This window comes from Podarcis cretensis (genome assembly GCF_951804945.1).
Source record: "Podarcis cretensis genome assembly, chromosome: 14".
Taxonomy (NCBI): domain Eukaryota; kingdom Metazoa; phylum Chordata; class Lepidosauria; order Squamata; family Lacertidae; genus Podarcis; species Podarcis cretensis.
Window position 1 is genome coordinate 4,992,158 of NC_137183.1, and position 20,168 is coordinate 5,012,325.

Consider the following 20,168-nt stretch of genomic DNA (forward strand, 5'->3'; position numbering starts at 1 on the left):
GGAGCTGGTAGACAGCCGCCCTGGATACAGGATCCCCAAGGACATGCTCTACAGGGAGCTGGCTTCAAGCACCAGGCCCATTGGCAGACCAAAATGTGACACAAAGGCTGGCAACATCAACCACACTGCGTGGGAATCCCTTGCAAACAACCGCAGCACCTGGAGACAGAAAGGCAGGTTGTGCATCCACAGCAGTGTCCAGAGAATGACTGACCACTGGGTGGGGCTCAGAGAGAAGAAACGCCATGGGGCATCTTCAGCAGCATAACCAGATACCTCCATTTGCCCCAGCTGCAACAAAATGTGTCTCTCCCATATCGGTCAGGCACTGTAATGTTCCAACAGTTTGACTTCATGGCTCCATTGTCTCCCAAGACAGACGGATGCCAACTGAATGCTATGGGGAAGAAGTGCCAAAGCTGAATGTCTGATAACTAGAGATTGTCCTTGTTGCACGCTTTACAACTTCCAAAAAGAGTAATAAACAAGAGAAAATCATGAACCACAGCAGGAGGCTTAAAACAGAGTCAATGATGCTGGAGTGATTCCCTCCAGATGTTGTGGACTGAAACTCCTATCATCCTGACTATTAGCCACGCTGGCTGAGGCTGGTGGGAGTTGTAGTCCACAGCACCTGAAGGGAATCACATGGGCTATCTCTGCTTTCGCTGGAGATGCATGTGGGATCTTGATAGCATTCAGTGGCTCAGTTCGGCTAATGAATGTGGAGGGCAGGTAACACTGAAAATTATTTCCTCCTGTGGAAACAGGTAGAGGTATATGTGTCATCATACTCTTTGATTAGGAGTTAGGGTATAGAGGGGGTGGGGAACCCAACACAGCTGGAGCATTATTATTTTTTAATATATGCTCTTTAATGCGCAATCAGAATGCCTTTGCTATAATGAGTCTCACACTGATTGCTAAGAGGGTGGCTGTGCAACACCACCTGGGACAACCACAAGGCTACTGCAATTTGTTGAGCTGCCTAACCATGATATGATAGCCTGCAAAAGTAGCATGGGGTAATGGGGAGATAGATAGAGGCTACAACTGATTGAATTGCCAGCAAACGGAAGTGAGGTTTTTAAAAAAATATATATATAATATTTATTACTTTTAAAACTTGCAAAAAAGAAAAGGAAGAAAGAAGACAAAACACAACCTTAGCAAATTAAACTAACACAATAAACTAAACCAAACCAAACAAAAACAATTTAAAAACATACATCATACCTTTTCCATATTCTATCTTTCATTCCCTTGTATCATTGACCTCCTCTCACCTCCCTCTTTGTATTCCACTTCCATTAATTGTTTCAGCAATTCCTTTCCATCTTTCTCTGTTTTCTATCATATAAATGTCTTAACATATTTTTAATCTTACGGAAGTGAGGGGTTTTTTTTTGGGGGGGGTGTTATTGTTTTATTTGTATTCTACCTTTCACAGTTAGAACCATGTTCAAGGCAGCTTAATGCTCAAGGTTAATGTTGTGTGTTCTGGACGTTCACCACTTGGTATTGGATTAATCACCATTGCCATTTGGATGGTCCCAATATGATTACTCTCTCTCTTTCTCTCTCTCTCTCTCTCTCTCTCTCTCTCTCTGTGTGTGTGTGTGTGTGTGTGTGTATTTGAAACAACCTGTATCAGAATAAAATGCAAACGTGCATTTTTGTTCTGAATTCAAGTGGAAGCATCATTGACCACTAAGCCCAGTTGAAATCAATAGGAGATGTGGAGCGTGGAAGTGTTGGGGGTTGAACCTTGTACCTTCTGCATGCAGAGCAGGTGCTCTACCGCTGAGCTATGGCTTTCCTTTTTTAAATCTCTGCCCCTCTCAAACCCCCAGCCCCAGCCCACTCTGCCGCGGCCTGGCCTGGCACAGAGCGGTCACTGCCTTACTCAGCCTCCTGTTCGGGAGCCTCCTGCCCCGCCCTTACCTGCCGCTGCCGCCAAGAGGGGGTGTGTGGTGTCCCAGCTGCTGTGTGCTGCATGCACCTTACTCTGTAAACTTTGAGGGTGATCGCCCAAGAAAAGATCAACAACTTTCCACTGCTGCCGCCAATCATCTGATTTTTTCCTTCTATTTTAGTGTTTTGTTTTCTTAATTTGGGGTTCAAAAAAACAAGGGTCATCATATACATGGAAAAATACAGTATCTTGGTTCCTGAATCCCTTTTACAAACTTACAGCTATTGTTACACAGAAGATGCTCTATTGACATTCTGTTTAAGGGATACTTGCCAGACTGGTTTTGCAGGGAGGGATAAGCCCCTATATTACAAGCTGTTTATCTATTAACAGGTTTTACAAATGAAAATAACTATTTTGGGGGAGGTATTTCTCCCCCCCCCATCTCCTTCTTTCTACTGCAGAGGAATATTTTAGGGTAATTTAAGAGAGTCAAAATGGCTTAATGATTGCTCACCGATATCATTTCAGAATATGGTTTATGTACCTGTGTATGTGTATTTTGAACATTTATCCTATTGATTTGACTCGTTAGAATCAGGGTGGGGAGGTACACACAATGGCCATTTCTCTGGTAACACTTCCCAACTGACACTCAGCATTCTCTGGCTTTTCAAAGCTACTCCACATGCTCATTCCTCACTCAGCTGTTCTTTAGAAGGGGTGGGGTTGCCCCAATTAAGGTCTTTAAAATACTTTCTACTTTTTTATACCTTGGGGGTCCACCCAGACCTACTGGTAACTTCCCAGTCTTTCTTCTTGATAGCCCCTTTTTGATTCTAAAAATCTGTCAGCACTCAACCACCTGAGTTTGCTGTTAGAGGGAAAGATTCCTTTAATTCCTTGGCTCCAGTAGATCTGAGGCTCTGCAGTGAGGAAGCAAGTTTCTGTGAATCTGAAAATGCACATCAAACTTTGCTCCCCTCGCAGGGTCAGAGCTGCATGCCTTTTTGGCAGTGCAAATTCCTGATTCATAGGAAGAAGAAGGAACCTCCTAGTTTCCTGCTGGGCTTCCTTTCCAAACACACTGGGCTGGGGAGAGACAGAAATTTAAGATGAGCAATGGCTGGCCTGGGAATTGAGAAGTGGCTTGTTTTTATTACGAAGGTGGTTCCTGCCAGCATTCCACACGTCCAGACGTCACTTTGGGATGAACTTGCTATGAAGCAGAACTTAGGCTTTTCTGGTTGTAATTGAGTTCATTTGTATTGCCTTTGGTGTTTTGAAAAACAGGTATTTCTCCCCTGCCCCCGCCTCCATCCTTCCATTTCAAATGGATAATGGATTGCTTTTCATATTTCTTGTTAAAATGTTCTCCTCTTCAGTCTTGGGTAAAATGGAGAGAGGGTTTTGTTTTTGTTGTTTTTGTATCCCTCCCCTGTTGGTGACTTCTTGTCTGGTTGGGTACCAGGATGGTATCAGGCAGACAGCTCATTTAAGGCTCTGAGAACCAGTCCAGGCCATTACTTTACTAGAAGTCTATTCAGCATATTCTACCCCTCCTCTCTCTTGCAGTTTGGGATTGGGATATGTTTTCAGTGCCTGAGGATATGAAGTAAAAATAGATTAAAGGTCTTGGAGCATGTACAGAGGGCACTGCTCTCACCTGCTGGCAGCAATTACATGTAATGATAAGCCAAGATTCTCTGCCTTTTATTTACAGTGGTGCCCCGCAAGATGAATGCCTCGCAAGACGGAAAACTCGCTAGAAGAAAGAGTTTTCGGTTTTGGAGGTGCTTTGCAAAACGAATTTCCTATGGGCTTGCTTCGCAAGACGAAAATGTCTTGCAAGTTCCTGCGGGTTTTTTTCCTTTCCCCCCCTTTTTCTAAGCCGCTAAAAGCCGCTAAACCGCTAATAGCGCTAATCCGCTAAGCCGTCAATGGGCTTGGTCGCAAGACGAAAAAACCGCTAGATGAAGAGAATCGCGGAACGGATTCTTTTCGTCTTGCGAGGCTCCACTGTACTCTGAGCAAGTGGCATCCTGATGCACACAGCTTAATCAATCCCATCTTGCTACTTCCCTGACATGTGAACAGGATAACCCAAGCAGGAAGCCCCTTCAGTTAGGGAAATCCCTGCACAGCCACAGCCAGGAATTTGAGGTCAGTCGCTATTGACGTGGGTGGTGCTGTGGGTTAAACCACAGAGCCTAGGGCTTGCCGATCGGATGGTCATCAGTTCAAATCCCCGTGACGGGGTGAGCTCCCATTGCTCGGTCCCTGCTGCTGCCAACCTAGCAGTTCGAAAGCACATCGAAGTGCAAGTAGATAAATAGGTACCGCTCCGACGGGAAGGTAAACCGCGTTTCCGTGTGCTGCTCTGGTTCACCAGAAGCGGCTTAGTTATGCTGGTCACATGACCCAGAAGCTGTACACCGGCTCCCTCAGCCAATAAAGCGAGATGAGTGCCGCAACCCCAGAGTCGGCCACGACTGGACCTAATGGTCAAGGGTCCCTTTACCTTTACCTTTATTTATAAAGTATTTGTAGGAGCTAGGTACTTTTGCAAGTTGATGGAGTCCTGCTGCCAGATTCATGCCCTCAATAAACCATCTCTCTCGGCCCAAGCAACCTTGCAGGATTCTTGCAAAGATTTTTTATAAGTGGGGAGAGGGGAATATTGTCCTCTCCCACCCACTTGTGGACCAGCTTCAGCCCTTTGGCAGAATTGTGTTACACGTATTACAGATGCAATCAATATTTATGCTGTTTTTCAAGTCTGAACTCATTTGATGTCTCTTCATTGGCTGTAGGGAAACTCCTCTCCTCTGGCTTCCAAGAGGGAGTCAAGCCTGAATACTCCCTCTGTTTCTAGAGAAGCAAAGGCTGTTGCTCATCTGTTCCTTTCCTTGCAGGGCACGGTCCCCAGATCTGATGTTTGTTCTCACAAGTGGTGGCGGCCATTCTGCCAGCTGTTGGAAATTATAAAGTGAATCGCTCTGTGGGGGGTGGGGGTGGGAGGGGGGACCCTGAAAACAATAAAAGCCTTCAGGGTTTTTTACATTCTTTCTGAGTAACAAACTGTCCTGGCATCTCATTCAGTCATGTTTTTAAAAGTGGGATGGTATTCGGTTTCTGGCTTACATTTCCTAGGTAAGTGAGTGTTCAGAGATCAACATAAAAAATATGTTCCTAGCTTGTTCCAGACAGGCCAGGAGTGGGTAGCTTGTGGTCCAGCAGATGCTACTGACTCCAGGTCCCATCAGCCCTTGCCAATGATCAAAGATGATGGTAGTTGTGGTCCAGCAATATCTGGAGAGCACCAGGCCTCCCATTCCTGTTCCAGACATTGATATGCTCCTGGCATTTGTGTTGCTAATGCATCCATGGGTGTTCACCTGAAGGACAGTGAACATTAACCCCCATATCATGAAGCAGGGCTTTGCTGAACTATCAGCTGTTCTGAACTGCCCCTAAACTGTGCCAGCCATTATGAGAACTGTTTAAGAATTGGTGTCTGGGTTAAATATTCCACCCCCTTCTTCGTGGCCGTTTTTTTTTTTAGATTGTAAGCCTGCAGGCTGGGACTGTCTTGTTTTAATTGATTGTATGTAAGCCACTCTGGGAGGCTTTTGGACTGAAGAGCGGGGTACAAATGCTCTAAAGAAATAAATTTTCCAAGCTCTTCTCTGTTTTTAAAAGAGTTAAGTTTCTAGCATTTGTAGGACCTGAAGTATATTAGGCAGAATGTACCTGCCCTGTTCTTCTCTCTCTGTGTGTGAGAAGCTAGCCTTTTATCCCTTTCAGGTTTTCTTCTCTTCACCCCACAAACAATCCCTGCAGACACCCCCCCCCCAAAAAAAACGAGTGCATATGCCTTGACAGTGCTTCTTCCAGCAAAGGTCTGGTGCTCCACTGCCTTCCCTCCTCCGGTGGAATCATGTGAGTTGAGAGTGGAGCCGGAAGGAAGTCTCTGTCCTCAAGGAAGGGGCATGGATAACTCAAGGTCTCTTGGGACCTAGCATGCTTCTGACAACATTGTTATGCCTTTGTGCAAACTCCAAAATGAGACAAAAGCAGAAACTCCATCCATCTTCATCAGAATCCAGTGGTCAGATCTGCAGCTGTTATGAATGGGTGCAGATTTTGACAGAGCCCGGAATGTACTACAAGGACTACAAGTGATTTCTGGAGGTGTCCCAGGTTTCACTCCCAGGCATCTCAGGTTAAAAGGCTATCAGGGAAGTTCCATATGAGGATTGTTTGTGTCCCCGTGGAGCAATGAAGCAGTCAAAACTCTGGCTCACATCTTTTTTTAATGTAATCTTCGTAGAGAGGCTACTTTGACCCCTTATGCAGAGGCCCCTGGGAGGATACAGGAATGGTACCTAGAATATTTCGTGGCTAATACAAACAAATTAATAACAGTGTTGGTGGCCAAGTCCCTCTTCATTGTTCAAAGGTCTTGTAAGATGATACTCTCACTCTACTTGTAATTTGGAGCTCATGTTTTTATCTTTTGTATCATATAATAATATGACTGTAAAATTGGCTGTCTCATTGTGAGGTGTACCAAACTGCACTGATGGCGCTTATTTGAGGGTTTTTTAATTAGTTTTTAAATTAAAGATATTCTTGTGCTACAAAACAAATAAATGGGGGAAAGTTCATGTCACTTTATGTAAAGCTCTTCTAACATGTTCTGCGCTTAGGGTGTCTGTCCTCTGCCATTCCCCTTGCATAGATGGCAAGCAAGGCAGAAAGAGTGGGATTTGCGCCTGTGCTGTACTTTACAGAGGAGAGAGGAGGAGGGGAGAGTCCTCTGTTTGAAAGTGTCCTCAGTTGGAAGGCTTAAAGATCAAGGCTTAAAGATGAAGGGAGAGCAAGTGGTACCTTGAAGTTGCCCCCCAACAGCTGGCACCATCTGGGCAGCAGACTGAGCAGGCACCTGGTCACAGGCTTCCCTGTTATGGAGATGGTGGTGGTGGTGATGATGATGATGATGTAGCAGCATTACTTATCCCCCACCCATCCAACTGGGGTTCCCCAGCCACTCTGGGCAGCTTCCAACAAAATATAAAGGAAGAAAACAAAACATTAAATGTTAAAAGCTTCCTGAAAAGGGCTACCTTTGTTATGTAGTGAAGTTTCACCCTGGGCCAGCAGGGGGATACTGTATATAGTTTTCACTCAGGTCTGTAGATAGTTTTCACTCAGGTCCACGTCAGTTATTTTAGGCGGGAACTCTGGGCTGTTGTTGCTACAATGTTGACAGCCGGCTGCCTATAAAAGCAGGCCGGCTGAGCTGTTTGCAGTCAGTTCTATTCCAGCTTACAAAATAAAGAGCTACTTGGAGAAATCGCTGTGTCGTCTGCTATGTCAACCCACAACTTAACACTGGCGACGAGGATGGGATCGATGGACATCAGAGCACAGCCAGATGCGGCCAGCCTCTGAACTGAGCTGAATCACTGAGCTGAATCACAGAGCGAAATCACTGAGCGAAATCACTGGACAGAACCAATTCAGAGCTGACTGTTCTGGCTAAGAGCACTGTGTTCCATCCATCGCCCTTCATGCCGGCATCGGAATCATGGCTTCACTTGTGCCTCTACCGCCGTTTGCGCCAGCCTCTGAATCATGGAACTCCTACCTCGCTCGGTTCGACTGCTACCTCCAAGCCAACGAGCTGACAGCAGTATCAAAGGATCGGAAGCGGGGCCTATTCCTCAGCCTCTGTGGGCCTGAGGTGTTTGAGACGGCCCGAGCATTGGTTGCGCCTGAAGCAGTCCAGGCAACACCATGGGACACGATCCAAGAGAAGCTCCGCAACCACTACGCACCAAAGCCATCCAAGATTGCTGCCCGCCATGCGTTCTACCACCGGAACCAGGCAGAGGGGGAGTCAATCAACAACTACACCACCGTCCTGCGACAGGCTGCAATGCACTGTGAGTTCCGAGACTTAGACGATGCCCTGATGGATCGAATCGTCTGCGGGGTCCGGGACATCCATCTGCAACGGCGTCTCCTCGCCAAGCCAGACCTCACGCTACAGAAAGCCATTGAGGAGGCTGTGGCCTCAGAAGCTGCTGAACGCTCCGCCCAGGAGATCCGCAAGTCCAGCAGCCCGCGTCTTGCTAGGGAGCCAGTTCCGGTGCATCATGAAGAGGCCAGCAGTGATGAGGCATCCTCCAGTGAAGACGATGACATGCACCAGACAAAGCGGGAGCGCAGGAAGTTCCAACAGAAGTCCAAGCGCCAACCGGAATGTGCCGGCTGCGGAGGCAACCATTCCCGTGCCAAGTGTCGATTCAGAGACGCCATCTGTAGAAAGTGTTCCAGAAGGGGCCACATCGCTAAGGTCTGCCGATCGGCTCCGTCTGACACCCCCCCTTCATCGACTCGCAAATCCAAGTCTTCACTCCAGTCTGCCAAGGAAAGTTGTTTCGCTCTCACCAACTGCCGCTGCCCGTCTGGAACCACGATTGGCCAAACCGACTCGCCTACGCGACGCAAGCTGAACGTCACGGTGCTCATTGAAGGAGCTCCATGTGACATGGAGATCGACACCGGGTCTGCCCTGTCCATTGTGTCATGGAGCACCATCAAAAGACTGGTACCCAGAGTGTCCAAAAGGCAACTCGACTCTCACCGCGTACACCTGAGAGACTACCAGGGAAACGACATTCCCGTGGTAGGCGTTGGCCGGTTCCGGATCACCTTCAAGGATTTTTTGGGCCTGCTCCGGTTGGTGGTGGTCGAAGGTCAGCGGCCAAGCCTCCTAGGGCTAGACTGGTTTGATGCCCTCGGCCTGGAAGTCACCGGCATCAACTGCATCTCTAACGCAGAGACTGAGGGTCTGGTCAAAGACTTTGCCGAGGTTTTTGACGGCACCTTGGGACAATATACAGGTACGCCCATCTCCTTTAGCCTTGATCCACAAGTCGCCCCCATCAAGCTAAAGCCACGCCGGGTTCCCTTTGCTCTCAAGGCTAAGGTGGACGAACAACTGGACAAACTGATCGCCCAAGGAGTTTTGGAGCCGGTTGACCACGCCAAGTGGGAAACCCCCATCGTCACGCCTGTCAAGCCAGATGGGTCAGTGAGAATCTGCGCTGACTACAAGTGCACGATCAACAAGGCACTTCAGCAGCACGCTTATCCGGTTCCTGTTGTCCAACACCTGCTGCATTCCCTGGGTGAGCGTAAGGTCTTCGCTAAGCTGGACCTTGCCCAAGCCTATCAACAACTGCCCGTCGATGATGCCACTGCTGAAGCCCAGACGATCGTCACCCACCGGGGGGCATTCCGTTGCCGCCGGTTGCAGTTCGGGGTGAGTGTGGCTCCTGGCATCTTCCAAAGTCTTATGGAGCGTCTCCTGCAAGGGCTTCCGGGCATGGTACCATATTTTGATGACGTCTTGGTGTCTGCAGACTCACACCAGCAGCTGTTCGAGCGCCTCCGTGCCGTGCTGACCAGGTTCCAAGAGGCTGGGCTCAAGGTAAAGAGGGAAAAGTGCCAGATCGCCGTTCCACAGGTAGAGTTCCTGGGCTATCTTATCGATGCCTCCGGCCTCCACCCGACCACATCCAAGATCCACGCTATCCAGCAGGCCCCCACCCCAAAGAACAAGACGGAGTTGCAGGCGTTCCTGGGGCTGCTGAACTTTTATAACATGTTCCTGCCCCACAAAGCCACAGTGGCTGAGCCTCTTCACCGACTCCTTAGCACTAAGACGCCTTGGGCCTGGGGTCATCGGGAGACGGCGGCCTTCAACGCGGTCAAGGCTCTCCTTTCATCAGACAGTGTGCTGGTACAGTACAGTGAATCCAGGCCGCTGGTCCTTGCCTGCGACGCCTCACCTTTTGGCATCGGTGCTGTCCTTAGTCACCGTTTTCCAGACGGAAGAGAAGCACCGCTCGCCTACTTTTCCAGGACGCTATCTCCGACGGAATGGAATTACAGCCAGCTCGACAAGGAGGCACTGGCACTTGTGGCTGGAGTGAAGAGGTTCCATGAATACCTCTATGGCAGGACTTTTGACCTCATCACTGACCACAAGCCACTCCTGGGCCTCCTCGCCGGTGATCGTCCAACTCCACCGGTCCTCTCGCCACGCATGCTGCGATGGACTGTTTTCCTGGCTGCCTACCACTACCGGCTCATCCATCGCCCGGGGAAATCGATGGGCCATGCCGACGCCCTCAGCCGTTGCCCTCTTCCAGCATTTGTGGAAGACCCGGCTCCAGCTTCATCGCTCCTTCTGATTGAGGATCTTCCGGCAGCGCCTGTATCGGCTGCCACTGTGGCCTCCGCGTCTGCCCGGGATCGCACCATCAGCCGGGTGCTCAACTGGGTGTGGAGGGGGTGGCCACAAGGGCCTTTTGCATCGGAGTTCCAGCCCTTCGCAACCAGACAACATGAACTCTCAGCTCATCGCGGCTGTCTGCTGTGGGGAGACCGCGTCGTGATTCCCCAGGGACTCCGTCAGCGCGTCCTGGAGGCTCTGCACGTTGGCCACCCGGGAATTGTCAAAATGAAGGCGTTGGCTCGGTGTTACGTCTGGTGGCCTAATATGGACGATGCCATCACTGCCTGGGTGTCCGCCTGTCAAGCGTGCCAAGAGTCGAGGCCTGCACCACCGGCAGCTAAGGGACACACCTGGGAGACGCCAAAGACACCCTGGTCGAGGGTGCACATCGATCTGGCTGGCCCCTTTCACGGCCGGACCTTTATGGTAGTGGTGGACGCCTATTCCAAATGGCTGGAGGTCGCCCTGATGCCCTCTACCACTACCGAAGCTGTCATCCGGGTGCTGCGAGGCCTGTTTGCAACGCATGGGTGTCCTGATGTCCTTGTCTCTGACAATGGACCGCAGTTCACGTCAGGCACGTTTGAGCGGTATCTTTTGGGACTGGGCATCCGGCATGCCCTAACGGCACCTTTTCATCCATCCAGCAACGGGCAAGCGGAAAGAATGGTGCGCTCGGCAAAAGAGGCACTGGCGCGCCTGGACCGGGGAGGCTGGCATGAGCGGGTCGCCGAATACTTGTTCGTGCAACACATCACCCCTCATGCGGCCACAGGGAGGAGTCCTGCTGAACTGCTTATGGGCCGCCGCCTCAGGTCACCGCTCGACCGGCTACACCCGGACTTTGCCGTGGCTGAACCCCCAGGCTGTGCCAACGCACCACGGTCATTTGTCCCAGGAAACCAGGTCTTTGCCCGGAACTATGTGGGGGACATTCCTTGGGTGCCAGCCACAGTAGTGGGAGTCACTGGACCTCGCTCGTACCAGGTGGCACTCGAAGACGGACGCTTGTGGCGACGGCACATAGACCAGCTTAGGCGCAGGGTTGGGGACTTGGACACTACCGAGGTGCCCCCAACTGCGCTTGCGGCTCCAGAAGAGACACGTACAGATGGCGAGGCCCCACCTACACCTCCCTCGCAAACTGCCAGCGTGGAGCCGAACCAAGCCGCTTCAGAGGGTCTGCCAGACTTACCACAGACTCAGACCACTCCACTTGCGGAGGCTCCACCCACAGCAGCGGTTCCAGGGGAGTTGGTTCCAACGCCACCTAGGGTCGCACCACAGCCTCAGCAAGAACTGTGTGGCCCTCCGGACTTGGCTACCAGTCCCCAGCGGTCTGGCAGAGTTCCCAAGCGCCCAACTTATTTAAAGGACTATGTTGTTGGACATGTATCACTGTTGGTCTAAGTATGGGAAATGTAACCGATATGCTTTTGTGCCTAATTGAACCATTACGCGTAGTGCTGTATATAAGGAAACCATTACGATTGTAACTAACGCCTTATCTCGGTGGGGAGGGGTGTTATGTAGTGAAGTTTCACCCTGGGCCAGCAGGGGGATACTGTATATAGTTTTCACTCAGGTCTGTAGATAGTTTTCACTCAGGTCCACGTCAGTTATTTTAGGCGGGAAACGCTGGGCTGTTGTTGCTACAATGTTGACAGCCGGCTGCCTATAAAAGCAGGCCGGCTGAGCTGTTTGCAGTCAGTTCTATTCTATTTACAAAATAAAGAGCTACTTGGAGAAATCGCTGTGTCGTCTGCTATGTCAACCCACAACTTAACAACCTTCAGATGCCTTTTAAGGTCGTTTAGTTACTTATCTTCTTGACATCTGACGGGAGGGCATTCCATTGGGTGGGTGCCACTACTGAGAATGCCCTCTGCCTGGTTCCCTTAGCATAACTTGTTGCAGCAAGGGAGCTGCCAGAAGGCCCTTGGAGCTGGACCTCAGTGTCCAGGCTGAAAAATGGGCGTGGTAACGCTCCTTCTAGTATACATGTTTTATCCTTTGTATCATATTGTTTTTGAAACAAGCGTATGTTTTAATGTTCGTGTTTTTATTCTTTGCACACACTGTTTTAATGTATCTATGATCACATAATAAATGATTGAGGATTTTAGGGAACTGGTGATGGGAATGCCCACTGTCTTCCTTTGGAGAACCGGTGATTTTAGAAGATGATATTAGCAGACACAGAAAGCTACCGTGGAAGGTGTAGTTTGGTTGTCCTGTGATTTTAACAGGATTTTTATTTTTTTTTAAAAAATAGCAATCTAAAGTGTCTTGTTTTGTTTCTGCCCAAGGTAACATAAAGAGAAACCTGCAAGAGATCTGGCAAGATGGTTGCTCTGTCCTTGAAGATCTGCATTCGCCAGTGCAATGTGGTCAAGACGATGCAGTTTGAGCCCTCCACGGCTGTGTACGACGCCTGCCGCGTTATTCGTGAGCGAGTGCCAGAGGCTCAAACTGGACAAGGTTAGTTTTGGCAAACCCCACATCTGAGTTACAGTCTGACACGTGATGCCAGGTGCAGTCGTACCTCGGGTTGAAGTAGCTTCGGGTTGAGCATTTTTGGGTTGCGCTCCGCAGGAACCCGGAAGTAATGAAGTGTGTTACTTCCAGGTCGTGCCGCTTGCGCATGCGCAGACGCTCAAAATGATGTCATGCACGGAAGCGGCAAATCGCGATCCGCGTGGACGCGGGTTGCATTTGCTTCAGGATGTGAACAGGGCTCTGGAACAGATCCCGTTTGCATCCAGAGGTACCACTGTATGGGGCAGATAAAGACTTGGCTCAGCTGAAGTGGGGTTTGCATGCACAGCCAACCTGCAAAGGTTGAATGGCCTCACTTTGTGGGCCAACACAGCTTGATTTCAAACTCTGTGGGCAAGGAAGGGTCACATGACATCACTGTGGGCAAACCCCCCCCCCCATGTTTCAGACTTGGCCCACGACAAGTGGGAGAGATAATGATCTGGGCTGCCCACCAGGTCCAGTTTTCCACCCCATCTCTAGATGTTGGAGTGCAGCTCCCACCATCCCTAACTGCTGGTCTTTCTGACTGGGGCTGATGGGAGTCCATCTACATTTTGGGGGGCACATGGTTCCCCACCCCAGATAAGGCAGTGGGTGTCCTGATGAGCAATCAAGGTTCACATAATGAGCATGAAAAGTTCCTGGTGTCTCAGAGGGCCACCTTAGCAGCTGTTCGCAGACTTTGGAACTCCCTTCCTAGAGAGGCCAGACTCTTTGCTACCTGTATTTTAATAGATTTGTTTTTATAGGTGGCGCTGTGGGTTAAAGCCTCAGCGCCTAGGGCTTGCCGATCGAAAGGTCGGCGGTTCGAATCCCTGCGGCGGGGTGCGCTTCTGCTGCTCGGTCCCCGCGCCTGCCAACCTAGCAGTTCGAAAGCACCTCCGGGTGCAAGTAGATAAATAGGGACCGCTTACCAGCGGGAAGGTAAACGGCATTTCCGTGTGCGGCTCTGGCTCTGGCTCTGGCCAGAGCAGCGATGTCACGCTGGCCACGTGACCCGGAAGTGTCTCCGGACAGCGCTGGCCCCTGGCCTCTTAAGTGAGATGGGCGCACAACCCCAGAGTCTGTCAAGACTGGCCCGTACGGGCAGGGGTACCTTTACCTTTACCTTTTAATTCTGTTACAGTTCAAATACTTCTTAACTGTTATCTGCTGTGTGTTTTTACCTTTCTGTGTTTTAATCTTTGTGAGCTGCCTTGAGTCCTGGTTCTGGGAGAAACATGGAATGTAAATAAATAATTAATAGTGCCAGGTATTTCATTGGACTTGTGGAGTCCCTGAAGTGAGGGCGAGTGCATTGTCTTCACTCTGTGTGTGTGTGTGTGTGTGTGTGTGTGTGTGTGTGTGTGTAGCAGGTGGGGAGGGAGAAAATGTGTCGCTGAGGTAGGCAAGCCTTGCTACCCTGCTGTTTGATTGCTCTCACAACTTCTCTTTTTACATTGCCACCCACTTGGGCCCCCACCCACCCAGGGGGTTAACACTTCTGTCCTGTTTTTGCAGCACCACTCCCCAGTGCAAAATTACCCAAAGGGCTGCCACTTTCTCTAAGAGGGAAAAGGTGATTGTGAAAAGGTCCTCTTTTGCTCATTTCCACTCGGAACAAACATGTTTATGGATTTATCATCTTCAACAAATAATGTCGGTTTCCAGGGCAATGGGAAACCTTGATTTATTTTAGGGCAACCAATTGCTCGCAAATTGCAGCAATGCTTTCTTGGGCGGCCACAGGCAAGTTCATATTAACTTGGGATTCAAGATTAGCAATGCCGTCATGCGGACTAGATGGGGCCTTGATTGGCAATGCAGTCTTGGAGTTAATTGTTGCTTCCCCGGGAGCTTTGAATCCGAGCTGGGAATTTCTGCCCCGCACTGTAAACCGTTTCCGTTGCAAACAGGCTCCGCAAGGGCATCCGCTGAACAGCCGGATTAATAGACACTGATGGAGTGGAAGCATTAGCTCTAAACTACTTTGTATTATTTGGTTCATTACGTTTGAATGCAGCCTTCATTAATTAGCAGTGAGTGATTAAAGTGCCGCCGTTGGAGCATTGCCTTTTGGCGTTGCCGTTTTGGCCTTCGTCTCCCACGGTTCCAGCAGCGACATGTCCGTGACCTTTGGGCACTCACCCTCGGGATGCTCCTCCACAGATGTCCCTTGGGTCACAGTGTTTGCTGCAGCATTGCCAGTTTCTGCCAGCAGGAAACCGTGGTGCGACCAAGCACATGTGGAATGCTGTACGGTGGTACCTCAGGTTACAGACGCTTCAGGTTACAGACTCCACTAACCCAGAAATAGTGCTTCAGGTTAAGAACTTTGCTTCAGGATGAGAACAGAAATCGCGTGGCGGCAGCGCGGTGGCAGTGGGAGGCCCCATTAGCTAAAGTACCTCAGGTTAAGAACAGTTTCAGGTTAAGAACGGACCTCCAGAACGAATTAAGTTTGGAACCTGAGGTCCCACTGTATACAGTTCTGGCTGCCTCACCTCAAAAAGGAGGTTGTGGAGTTGGAAAAAGGTTCATTATGCATGGCATGGAGAAAGGGCATAGAGAATATTTTTTTCTTCCCTCTGTCATGGCGCTAGCCCTCATGGACATTTGAAGAAGCTGCGTTTTGTAAGCTTCAGGATAGATTAAAGAAAGTCCTTCTTCATGCAGCGCATAAACTATGGAACCCGCTCCCCCAGGAGGCAGGGATGGCCCCCAACATGGATGGCTTTAAAAGAGGTTTAGAGACGTTCATGGAGGAGAAGAGGGCTCTCAGTGGCTACTAGCCAGGATGGCGATGCTCTGATTCCACAGTCCGCGTCAGCAATGCAGCTGAATACCAGTTGCTGGAAACCACAGGAGCGGAGAATTCTAGATTCTGTTTCTGGCTTCCCCATTGGGGCGTCAGGTTTGCCACTGTGAGAACAGGGTGCTGGACTAGATGAGCCACTGGCCTGAGCTAAGAGGCTCTTACCAGAACATTCTTACCAGAACTCTAGTCATAGGAATGTTCAAGTTCCTGGTTTGGGGTCTTACCATGACTAAATACAGTGGTACCTCTGGATATGAACGGGATCCATTCTGGAGCCCTGTTCACATCCTGAGCAGAACGCAACCTGCATGTGCGCGAGTCACTATTCACCACTTCTGCGCATGCGTATGACGTCATTTTGAGCATCTGCCCATGCACAAGCGGCGATACCCGGAAGTAACCTGTTCCCTTACTTCCGGGTCGCTGTGGAACGCAACCTAAAAATGCTCAACCTGAAGCATATTTAACCCAAGGTATGACTGTACTTCAACCTTTGAGAATTCTTTACCTTTTCTTTTTAAAAATGAACACTGTAATGGCACCCTTTTGCAGATACAGTGTTCACTTTCCCTTCCTCTCCAAAGCGAACAGTCAGCTGTCCCAAGTGCCATGTGATTTGAACTGTGTTGAGCCAATTATGGGAAAGAGAAAGGAAGAGGAGGAGAGGGGGAGGGGGAGAGAGCTCCAAGGAGGGGCACTTCGTGGCTCTCTAATCAAGTGGAAAACCTTCATTTGGAATACACTCTATTTGCTCTGCAATCTGTCCATTTCTGCCTTTCATTTCCCAGCCTCTGACTATGGGTTATTCCTGTCTGATGAAGATCCACGAAAAGGCATTTGGCTGGAAGCCGGGAGGACCCTCGATTACTACATGCTGCGGAATGGGGTACGGCTGAGATCTGAGTGCTCCTGTGAGACATCTAGTTTATGGAGAAGGAGGGTGGTCTGTTGGTGACTGTTCAGGCAGCAGGGCTAGGTAGAGACTCCACGTCCAGAAGGAAGCATATGGCGTTGGATACTAGTCACAGGAGACTCCTCTTATAACATTTGTGAGTCATGGTAGAAGCGGAACCTCCATGTGCAGGGACAGTTGACCTCTGAACACAATGTGTTGCGAATATACTGCAGGATTGGGTTATTGCCTACATGCCTTGCTTGGCTTTCCAGAACCACCTGGGTAGCCTTTGTAAGGGGGGGGGGGAAAGAGGCTGGACTAAGTGAGTCTTAGCATGTCCACACTTACATTATAAATTCTCCACAAAACTTAATTAGGGCCCATAGTTTTGGAAGATTTCACCAACATTATCAGAGTGTGAACGATGGAATGGAAAAGGTTTCAGAAAATACAGTGCTGATCATTTAAAAGAAGGCTTGTGTAATCTACTTGGGGTTGTATCCACTGCTGCACCTGCAGAATTCTGCAAGGGCAAGAGGACTTTCCTTCCTCTCTTATTGCCGTGCAGCCCCAATTGTATGAATATCTGTCCCAGCAGGTCCCCCAACCCTCTGGACCAGATTTTGAAGGACCACAGTGATACGGACCCAATTTGGGTTGCCAAGTACACTAGTTGGCCCTAGTGCTTCTGCTTATTAGGGCTGCCGACTTCCTAAAACCACATTTAAAAGTACATAACACATTTTAATTGTGGCAACAGGGGGGCTGAAGGGCAGAGGAGAAGAAGAGGAAGTTCTGCTGTGCAAGCACGGTATCACTTAGAGCTTAGGGTATCACTTAGAGCACTTAGAGCTGTAGCCAGTTCTAGTCCTACTCAGAGTAGATCCATTGAAGTTGATCGACATGACTAACCTAAGTTCATTCATTTCAATGGCTCCACTCTGAGTAGGACTAGAATGGTACGCTTAGGGATTCCCCCACTCTAGATTCACCCTTCAGAGCCTGGTGCAAAAGATACAGAGTTAAAAACTACGAGGCCAGGATTTTGTTTGAATTCTGGGACAGGATGCAGTTCACAGCTCTTCCATACAAACATCCACATCTGGTTCCTCCAGGCTTTTTTTCACCTCAGTGGTGTAATTTAAGGCGCGGGGGGGGGGGGGGCGGGGTAATTTCATTGCTGCCACTGTCAAAACAGTTGTGACTTAGAAACCCTTGCCGATCTGCTGCAGAGCACCCAGAAATCTGCCAGTTGCTTCAGATCTACCTTCTGTCCACTCCAGGTTAGAATGCTGGAGGCAATCTGGAATGGGCCAGAACAATTACCCCCCCCCCTCCAAAATGTTGGTTGTGCTACAAAGCAGAGGCACCCCTGTTATGTGACTGGAACCTCCTCAGGAAGGCCGGTGAATCTGTGCGCATTTCCTTAAGGCATCCCTGGAAAGCCCTTGTGGCAGTGGGAAGCTTCCTGGGACGCCTAGAGCCTCGTTTATTGACTTCATTTATTAAGATTTCTTACTCACCCTGCACCATAAAGCCCCAGGCTGGGTTACAAGGAAATAATTATAATACTATGTTAAAATCAGTTTAAAACAGTTTATATCAGAAGACCAGAGTGGGATCTAAAATGTATGCCTCAGCTGTCATAGGATAAAGATGCGTATCTTCAGCATATGACACAGTGCAGGTGCTGGAGAAACCTCAGGGAGAGGTCTGGGGTAGGAGGGGATTCCTCATATCAGAAATTGTGGTCAGTTGGAATGACTTTAAGTTGTCTTATTGTGGCCTGGTAATGCTTGACGTAAAGGGGTCTGCATACTGGGAAGTGCAATGGAAGAAGAGTCAAACTCAGCCCCTTTCGGAACTTCACTGGCCTCCTAGGCTGGGTCTGCATCTGATGTATTCTTAAAAGTGTCCCTGTGACTCACTTCCTAGGATATTTTGGAATACAAGAAGAAGCAAAGGCCGCAGAAGATCCGGATGCTGGATGGGTCGGTAAAGACGGTGATGGTGGACGACTCTAAAACCGTGGGAGAATTGCTGGTGACCATTTGCAGCCGGATAGGTGAGGCCAAGGGTGCCATTAACTCTATTTCCTAGGATAGATTTTCCTGTGAGGAGAAATAGCCACTGGGGTCCCCAGGCCTAAACCTCATCTTTTACTGTCTGTCCTGGTAGGAATAACAACTCCAGAAGAAAAAGAAAGGGTGCTAAGTGAGTGTAAATGGAACTTGCTGGTGAATTGGGGGGGGGGACAGTTGGGGTCTTGAACCTTGATGCATGATCTCCATTCTAAAAAAAAGGGCTGTCCTGGAAACTTGAGCTTCTGATCCTGGTTAAGCACCAGGAGGTTGAGAATGGCATTTCTCAGCCATGGACCACATTCTGGGGGGAGACAAAAGTGGAGGAGGGTCCATGGATGTGACTCTTTGTACAATAAGCCCACAACTTATGCAGGATTTACGTTCCAGGGGGTCACACCTACAGCCAAAATCACATATGATCAAAACCTATTGGGTTCAATGGAGTGTGGGATTGCCAAAGTCATTTCTCCCAAAACCCTGACTCCTTTCCACCTCAATTTTATTTTTGCCACATGCCCAAGTTAAAAGCACACAAGTCATACAAAACTTTCTGTATCCCCGTGCACCTCCACAGTCCATTCATGCAAGGAAGAGGCATTGCCATGGTCCAGGGTTGCATTCCAGCCAGGCAAAAGGCCTTGAAGATATGCAGAGCAGGTTGGAGGAGGGGCATGGCCTGCAGGCAGTTCTGGGGCCCAGACTGGCAAGCCTGGAGGGCCACATTTGGCCCTTGGAACTTAGGTTCCCCACTTGTACCATGAATTGCTTCATTTTTCTATTCTTCCAAGATGTGTTCCTGGGTGGAACATTTGCAGCCAGCATGTTGGCCAACCCGTGACTCAGAGCTAAAACTAAAGGGCTCCTTCCCTTGGCCACTGGATGTTGCTGGGGTGTGTTCTTAGTTTTTTCTTTAGAGCACCTGTACCCCACTCTCCAGACCAAAAGCCTCTTGCGGAAGCTTATGTACGGTCAATTAAAACAACGTTGTCCCTGCCTGTAAGCTTACAGTCCGAAAGACACAGCACAAAAGGAAAAAAGGATGTGCGGGGGAGAGGGAGGCAGGAGCCAACTCAGGAGCCAATTCTTAAAGTTAAATATTGGTTCTTATAATGAGCAGCTGGAATGGAAACTTTCAGGGGTAGGATTTCATCTGATGGAGCTGGTCTTTCAGCAGAGCTGATGGCAAGGGCCCTGCTTCCCACATCTCCCACTGTCCCAGCCTGAAAGAATGACTGCAGGCTGAGAGAGAGCTTTTGTGCCACAGGGGCTGCCTTTCCCAGCTCTGTGACTGGTAAGATCCCTCCCCTAGTGATGTCAGGGACTGAACTATGGCTTAGCATTATAATGAGCTAAGCCACACCCCAAGCACTGTGGTTAGTAAAAACTAAGTGAGCTTCATAAACCATGGCTTGTTTCTAAGTGATTAATCTAAAACAGACGTGAAAGCTACCAAACTCCTCCTTGTGGCTGTACTGGAGAAATGCAGGCCTTGTGGAGCACCTGGGCCCAGTCTCATGTTCTAAATTGGCCTGCGAGGCCTTTTCTTTTTTAAACAGACTTTAGGACAGTGTTTCTCAAACTTGCGTTCCTATCTGTTGTTGGACTACAACTCCCATTATCCC

The 20,168-nt window shown here is 49.3% G+C and overlaps 1 protein-coding gene across 4 annotated transcripts in view; it reads left to right on the forward strand.

Moving 5' to 3' along the window:
- Window positions 1-20,168, forward strand: part of TLN2 (talin 2) — a 182,041-nt gene that overhangs the window by 55,719 nt on the left and 106,154 nt on the right. For all 4 annotated transcript variants that reach the window (XM_079953110.1, XM_079953107.1, XM_079953109.1 and 1 more), the window contains exons 2-4: window positions 12,539-12,710; window positions 16,356-16,453; window positions 18,398-18,527. In XM_079953110.1, the coding sequence (XP_079809236.1) occupies window positions 12,575-12,710; window positions 16,356-16,453; window positions 18,398-18,527 (364 nt within the window). In that variant the 5' untranslated portion in view covers window positions 12,539-12,574. The remainder of the gene's footprint in view (window positions 1-12,538; window positions 12,711-16,355; window positions 16,454-18,397; window positions 18,528-20,168) is intronic.